The sequence below is a fragment of the Echiichthys vipera genome (genome assembly GCF_963691815.1).
Source record: "Echiichthys vipera genome assembly, chromosome: 1".
Lineage (NCBI taxonomy): Eukaryota > Metazoa > Chordata > Actinopteri > Perciformes > Trachinidae > Echiichthys > Echiichthys vipera.
The window spans coordinates 32,363,762-32,371,918 of NC_139826.1; the positions used below are offsets into that span (position 1 = coordinate 32,363,762).

Consider the following 8,157-nt stretch of genomic DNA (forward strand, 5'->3'; position numbering starts at 1 on the left):
AGCTATTTTGATATTTTGTATTTTTGCTTGCAAAATGATTTAAGATGGAATTTAAGAGTTGCTTTTCTTTTTTGTATGAGACGATAAACTGAAAATTTTTAGGTTTCGGAGTGCTGCTTGGACAAAATTAGCCTTAAGGAAATTATGATGGCCATTTTTCACTATTTTGTGACAGTTTATAGAACATATGATTAATGAAGAAAGAAATCTGCAGATTAGTTGATGATAAAATACTCTTGAGATTGAAAGTTCATTCTTGATCTCGGGCACAATAGGTTCATTAGTAGTTGCTCTGGAGCTTTCAAGCATATCACACGATATGTAATGAACTTTAGTTTTGCGTTTCCAGTTGTTAATTATTGTCTCTCGTCTGAAGAGTTTCTATGAATCAATTTAAAAGCTCTTCTCTCTTCTCCAGCTGCCCCGGCCCTGCGTACACCTTTGTCCATCGCGGGTCCCTATGCCTCCCCGTTTGCGATGATGGGTCATCATGACATGAACGGATCCCTGACCAGCCCGGGCGTCTATCCGGGTCTCATTTCACCACAGATGAGTGCTGCAGCTGCTGCCGCCTATGGACGCTCGCCAATTGTAACTATTCCAGCTTCTAAATATGAATAAACAAAGCTCCTCTTCACATGTATTCATTCATATATTCCAATAGTTCTACACCACAGCTCTATGAATTCTCCTCCACAGTTGTACTTTGAAGAATCTGTTTGCCAAATGACTTTGAGAAACTTGAGCATTCATCCTGCATTTCCATAACTCATTGTGAATATTTCTGCTGGGCTGGCTGCAGCTTGTTGTGTGTACATGAGAAAGTACAAAGTCGGCCTGGCTCCTTTACTTTGATGTTAGTTAGTTAGCATTCTAAAGGCTTTAAAAAAAAAAAAAAGGCTCGCCCCAAAAATGCATCTCCATGTTTGAAAATCTCCCAGGCTTTCATTAGCATTAGCAAGTGGGATGTTGTAGCCTTGTGTAAAGCTTCTCTGTATGCAATGAAGCTGAATCTGCGCCTTTTCAAGGGATTTGCCTGGAAACGATGGTACGAGAGTTCCTCAGGGCGTTAGCAGATAAAGTGAGGCATAGTTTTTAATTTGAATATTAGCTTAGTCTAATTTATCATTGTACGTTATCAGTTGCTTGTTAATGCTTGTTTTTTCTTGCTCTTGCAGGCAGGGTTTGACCCTCATCCTCACATGAGAGCTCCAGGCCTGCCAGCCAGCCTCACGTCCATTTCTGGAGGAAAACCGTGAGTACAACAGCTTTGGATATAGCCAAATACCAAATAGCATATGCAGCTTTGCTCAAACCGACTGTCTTTTCCCTTCCTCTTCCCCACAGAGCTTATTCTTTTCATGTGAGTGCGGATGGTCAGATGCAGCCCGTGCCTTTCCCTCCAGATGCACTGATAGGCCCGGGCATCCCACGCCACGCTCGCCAGATCAACACACTGAGCCACGGTGAAGTGGTTTGCGCTGTCACCATTAGCAACCCTACGCGTCACGTCTACACCGGCGGCAAGGGTTGTGTCAAGATCTGGGACATCAGCCAACCAGGCAGCAAGAGCCCCGTGTCCCAACTCGACTGCCTGGTAACGAATCATTCTTCTTTTTGTTTTACCAGTAAATGTGTTTGTTCAAGAGTTTCAGATCCGTGTTATTACTGTGGATGTTTCAAAGGCATCTGCCTAGAACAGAAACCTAATGTGCTCATGTTTCATGAGGTCTCTGCAATCGGTCTCCTTCATTAAGATTTTCTTGAGCATCAAACGCAGCCTGACTCCACATCCCACCGTAGCTCTCCCACAGATCCCAACAGACAGAGCTGTGAATAATTCAGCAAAGTGTCTGTGCTGTGCTGAAATAATCCTTGGTGAGAAAAAAAGCCTGCTGAGTAATGATGTTCTGATTGGCCAACCCTGTCTGCCATTACCCAGCTCATTACTTCCAACTGCCTCCCATTTCTCATTTTGGAACTGCAACTTCATGCCGTTCAACTCATATGGCCTCCAACACCCTTAAGGTGCGTCCAGAGTGCAATTGGGTCTTATAAAGCCATTGGGGTGCTGTTTTAATTCGACCAAGAGCGTCCACACTCTTATTGATCTGTCTTGCTGCTCTCTTGGAGCCAGACCAACAGCTGCAGCCCCACTCTCTCCCTGCATCTCTTGTTAAAGCTGACATCCACATCTTCACTAGAACACGAAAAAAGAGACAGCCTGAAAACATCACCTGCAAAAGAAAAGCTCCTCTTGAGTTTAAGCAGAGATCTTGATGTGGACACACTGGTGTATGCTGCTAATCTCTTTGTGCTCGGCAGAAGTGTAATTGAGTTTGTTCCTAACCTCAAATTGTCTCATTCACATTTACAGAAAAATTAAATCAAGATCTTGACAATACTCGTTTCTCTTCCAGAACAGGGACAATTACATCCGCTCCTGCAAGCTGTTGCCTGACGGCCGCACCCTAATAGTGGGTGGCGAGGCCAGCACGTTGACCATCTGGGACCTGGCCTCACAGACACCCCGCATAAAGGCCGAGCTCACTTCCTCTGCTCCCGCCTGCTACGCTCTGGCAATAAGCCCTGATGCTAAGGTCTGCTTCTCCTGCTGCTCGGATGGAAACATCGCCGTGTGGGACCTCCATAACCAGACCCTTGTTAGGTCAGTACTTTGTTTTCTTTTACCAATAAGGTTCACTTTAGGCACATACTGAAAGACTTAATTGACTCACACAGCTCATTGTGTTTGAAGAATAAACAACGGCCACCATAAGACACAAGACATCCTTATTGTTAGAGTTGTGAAGGCTTTTCCCTCTGTTCCTGACTTAATGTTTGGTGCCTTGTGGTGTTTCAGGCAGTTCCAGGGCCACACAGATGGAGCCAGCTGTATCGACATCTCCCACGATGGGACCAAACTGTGGACCGGAGGGCTCGATAACACTGTCCGCTCCTGGGATCTGAGGGAGGGACGACAGCTCCAGCAACACGACTTTACCTCACAGGTAGAGAGAAAACAACTGCGCCCTTCCAACTACACACATTGACACATTCAGTGCATTTTTGGTTGAAATGGTAGAATTACTGTTGACACTTTGTTGTTGTGTCCTGATTGCAGATCTTCTCGCTGGGCTACTGTCCCACTGGAGAATGGCTGGCTGTGGGCATGGAGAGCAGCAACGTGGAGGTGCTTCACCACACCAAACCTGACAAGTACCAGCTGCACCTGCACGAAAGCTGCGTCCTCTCACTCAAGTTTGCCTACTGTGGTGAGTAACAGGCTCCTTAACACAGACAGATGAGGAATAGCAGAAAATATTTAGGCATTCACTAGCAAAAAGATGGAGATTTAAAGGTATTTTTTTTGGTTTTTCCCTTGTTAGGTATAGTTTTGCTGTAGATTAAAGCAACTCTGGCTGACTGCCATTATATTTGGTACTGATATTCATGGTTATCAGAGGATGTTTTTTAATTATTATGATAACATCCTGACCGGGGATCTCGATTAGAACCAATCTTTTAAACTAGATGGTGACATGGTTATTGGATGACTGTTGAGCAGAGCCGTAGGAGGACTCTACTTTACTATGAAGCAGCAGGGAAGAAGATTGAGTTTCTGTCTGAATTTACTCTTTGTAATAAACCTTGGATTAGGTTAGTCACTCGGTTAATTCTCTTGGGCTTTGTTCCCACCCATTCATTCAAAGGAGTTATCGCAACCTAAGACTATTTAGTTGCCCTGTCTTGCTATCAATGAATAGTTAATGTAAGTTAAAGTGCGTCGTTATGTAACAGGTTAGACCTCGAACAGGCGATGAGGTCTTCAAATGTATAAAATTTACCTTCAGGATTCCTGCATATACTCTGTATTAGGAATAAAATAATAGATTAGTTTGTCATATTCTGAGAGGTTGTGACTCCAAAACGTTGAGAACCACTGGTCTAGCTGTAGCGTCAGTATTCGACTGGACATCTTACTGCTACAGTTGTTTACTGGCAAGTTCACTGCACCAAAAACAAATGAACAACCATTTCTGTAAACGTTGAGATGATTCAAAAGTTCAGTGACAGAACTCCTGGTGAGTGCTGCTTATTTGTGAGAACCGGTTTGAAATGCGAGCTGGACGCTTGCTCACGCCACTCTGCACAGTCTTAATTGCACTTAACAAAGACATGTAGCTGTATGCATTAATAAGAAAGCTGTTTTACAAATATGCTTGTTGAATTTGTCACTGCTTTTCTAGTTGAGATCACTTTGCCTGCTGGGCAGAACAGCTGGTGTCGAGTTCAAGACTCAGACAAATGAGGTTTTACTATGGCTCACTTTTTTCTTCCCCAGAAATGTTGGTATTAATTTCTCCTCACGAGACCCCCCGCAGCACTGTCTCATATCACTGCCACCGCAGAACTGGTTAATTCAAATGACGCTCGCCGCTTCAGAGCTCTTGCTGCCACTAATTAAATCATTACCCAACTAGTCAGTTGGGTAATTAATCAGAGGGTGATTTAAATAATTATCAGAGTGGAAATAGTGTGTCTCTTCATTCTGTGCATTTTAGGATTGTTTTGTGTAATGGTATTTTCCCTAATAAGGTTTATGCCCATTGATACGGATATTAGTCACATGTTAGCTGTTGTGGGCTGAAGGTATAACGTGAATCTCTACTCTCAGAAGATGAATGTGCATCGACACACATACCTTTAGATTATATTCTCAAGATGTCTGTTCTGTGTTTGCAGGTAAATGGTTTGTGAGCACAGGGAAGGACAATCTGCTGAACGCATGGAGGACTCCTTATGGCGCCAGCATATTCCAGGTAACTACATCAAACACAAACACACAATTAAATTACAAGGAAACATTATAGTTTTGCATAAACTAAGTGATCTTAAATCAAGACGAGGATGTAATTTTACTGCTGTCTCATTAATCATGCGGATAATTCAGATGTGAAGAAGTACTTGTTGGGTCCTCAAACAAGCTTATTCTTCAATTGGGCTGACACAAATCGACTATTTCAATAATGTATTAATTGCTTAAATTGTGAAAACATTACTTAGTTTTCTCTGTTTTGGATGATTGTAAATAGATACCTTTGTGTCTTGGTCTGTGAAGATGTCGCCTTGGTCTCTGAGAAGATGCCATACGCTTTTATTTATACAGTAGATCGACAAATTGAAAAAAAAAATACTTGTTAGTTTCAGCCCAATTCTCAAACTTAAAGGACATTTTAAAAAGTCTATTAAGACAAGTGCAGCATATGTGCAGTGCAGTTTAAGATTTTTGACTGACAGTTAATTCTCATTATCAGTAAGAAACAATGACACTGCTTCATTGTTTCTTTCTGGACCACGATGCTTTCAGAGAGACATCAGAGGCTCTGGCTAAATGGGTTAGAAGAAGACAACTGCACCACTGAAATTTTAGACTTTGTCTCAGCACATGCAGAACATAAAAAGACCTAATTAGACACCTTTTGAAGCTAATTCAACAATAATTATACTGACTGAACAAATGTGCGTACTAGTCCACCTCTACCCACTAATTAAAGGATCAAGAAAAAGAAACGTATAACCACATATAAATGAAAATGTGTACTCCCCTAACTTGAGTTCCTCCCGTACTTCTGCAGTCGAAGGAGTCGTCTTCGGTCCTGAGCTGTGACATCTCAGCAGATGACAAATACATCGTGACAGGATCCGGTGACAAGAAGGCCACCGTCTATGAGGTCATCTATTAGAGAGAAAGGAGGCTCCCGCTCCGCTTCAGCACTTCTGATGACTTTTACTTTCCCCTTCGGACCATCCATCTGTGGACTACAACATGCTGAGACGAAAGACTGATTTGGCAGTCGTACCTGGTGGAAATCGATGGAGCTGTCATTGCAGATGGACGCTTGTGCTGGAAGGAAGTTTTTCTGTCCTTTTTGTTTTGGAGGGTTTCATTTTGGGTTACACATTTTTTTTTTGTGACTTGAGAATCTTTGGGTATAACCTGATGAAGCGGCGCTTCATTTCTGAGAACCTTGTTTCTCGAGACATTTTGTGAAAAGTGTACATATCGGATTAAATAAAAGACATTTTATATATATTATAAAAATATATATATTTTCATGTCCTGGGTGTACTTGTGAGTTTTTTTTTTTTTGGCCCACTCTGTCTTATGCCATGACATTTGAGTGGAGAGCAGAACATAGATACGATCTTTTTAACAATTTTACTCCTTGATTTTCTTAAAGCACATTCTCCCGGCTGACCTTTTCAGAAATCAAACAGGAGCATGAAACTTGTAGGTAGGACGTTTTGTGGAGATTTTAAAATGGCCTTTTGTCACAGTGCTCTTACCGGACGATGAACACGTGGAGTCCTCTGACTCCGGCAGAGCCTCGGCTGGTTTGGACCACTGTGGGACGGAGCGGGACACTATGATTCAGGAAAAGAGATGGATGTAAATTTAATTCATATATATATATATATAGATATATATATCTATATATATATAGATATATAAATATAAAGACCTTTTTAAAGTGTACTGCTCTGTATGTGCTATCTTTCTCCCTGTTTGTTTTACCTTGTTAGATTATGGGAGATGTTTAATGTTTAGCCTAACCCTTGGACCTCAGTTGGCAGCAGAAGTACTGCAGCAGGCACAAACTGGATGAAAATGATGAGCTTTTTGCTAAGTTGACGTGATATGGATGTGGAATTGCACCATTGATTTCTTGACTACAGACTAAACTCAAACAGTTCAATCTGCGCTATTGGAATCCTTCTGCCCTTTGTATCTTAATATTCCTGGAATATGTTGGGTTGGCAGAGAGATATGTACATGCTTGTGAGGACGGAGGGAATGGCACTTAAATGTAAACAGAAATTAGTGAATCAAGCGTTTCCCATGTTGACGCTCAGAGAACAGTGAATAATGCTGGTTTGTACACTGTGCTCCTGATCCTGTCAGCATTTCCCACAAAAAAATAAAAAGGGGCGAAATGCGTCGGCCCCTCTGAATCACACCAAAGTATGTAGCAAATTGCTGTCGGCACTGAAAAGAAATGTACAGTTGTTAATAAATCAATAAAACTGTTTTTGTAAAATGGCCCATTTCCTTGTGATTGACCTAGTGACAATGGTTCATCAGATGTGTTTCTGAGATTTTAGCAACTTAAGAGCAACATCACATCCAACAATTAAAGAAATATGCACATTTACTTTTCTGCTTTTAGACTGAATATATTTAAATTGATCCAGAATATAGTAAATAAATTGGAGTTATAAACCTGGTCAAGGTTTTCGAAGGTTGATTGGATGGGGGTGCAACAAAGGGTCTAAACACACATCCTTTAACATCATGTCTCACAAAAGTCCAGGAGTTAGAGAGTAAATCAATGTTTGAGTGTAAACGTTTAGGCTTACCTCAGTGTTAACGTGGACTCCTTAAGTCCTCGTGACTCATCTTTGTGAAGTTTGTTAGGCATGATCCTGAATTCCATGTTGATCTGTTAAAAGAGGAAAAAGAACAGCATGAAAGATGTTTAAGTTTAGATTCAGATTGGATTCAATGAAACTTGAGTTTATGAGTCAGAACAAACATGTTGCAGGCTGAGAAAGTCCTTTACTGTATGTAGTTTATGTGTAGATGAGCATTACTGCTAGCAAGCTAATCTTCTGGCATGTTCACTGTCGAGCAGACGTGGTAAAGGTACTCAGATCCTTTACTTAAAGCAACAAAATGTAGGATTTGCGCTCAGGCTCCCCCTATAGTTGGGAAACAGTATTTTCTTTGACTACTGTCGTAAAAGTTGTCGTGGTTACATGATCAGGGGATGCTAGTGGATTTGTTGACAGGCCAAGGATACACGCAACGCAGTCTGCCTAAGCCCAGTGACGTATGCTGTAAAGCAGTCAGTTTTTAGTGCACAGGTGTCGAGTGTATATCATCAAAACAAAAGCAAAATTATTCATTGTGCAGGATATTCCCTGTCAGTGTTTCACGGAACCCCTGAGCAGTTGTGGATTTGGTGATGAACTGGCACCTCTCCAGCCACCAGTCCACAATCCATACATGGTCCATGCAGGGACTTGAACCAGTGACCCTACGGTTCCCAGCCTAGCCACTTATGGACTGAGCTACTGGTCCCCCCCCCCCCA

The 8,157-nt window shown here is 41.9% G+C and overlaps 1 protein-coding gene across 2 annotated transcripts in view; it reads left to right on the top strand.

The window, feature by feature from the left end:
* tle3b (TLE family member 3, transcriptional corepressor b) overlaps nucleotides 1-7,017 on the top strand; it is a 34,053-nt gene extending 27,036 nt beyond the window's left edge. For both annotated transcript variants that reach the window (XM_083911789.1, XM_083911790.1), the window contains 8 exons: nucleotides 419-591; nucleotides 1,179-1,255; nucleotides 1,348-1,597; nucleotides 2,421-2,668; nucleotides 2,864-3,011; nucleotides 3,125-3,275; nucleotides 4,747-4,823; nucleotides 5,640-7,017. In XM_083911789.1, the coding sequence (XP_083767915.1) occupies nucleotides 419-591; nucleotides 1,179-1,255; nucleotides 1,348-1,597; nucleotides 2,421-2,668; nucleotides 2,864-3,011; nucleotides 3,125-3,275; nucleotides 4,747-4,823; nucleotides 5,640-5,747 (1,232 nt within the window). In that variant the 3' untranslated portion in view covers nucleotides 5,748-7,017. The remainder of the gene's footprint in view (nucleotides 1-418; nucleotides 592-1,178; nucleotides 1,256-1,347; nucleotides 1,598-2,420; nucleotides 2,669-2,863; nucleotides 3,012-3,124; nucleotides 3,276-4,746; nucleotides 4,824-5,639) is intronic.
* Nucleotides 7,018-8,157: the final 1,140 nt, after the last annotated feature.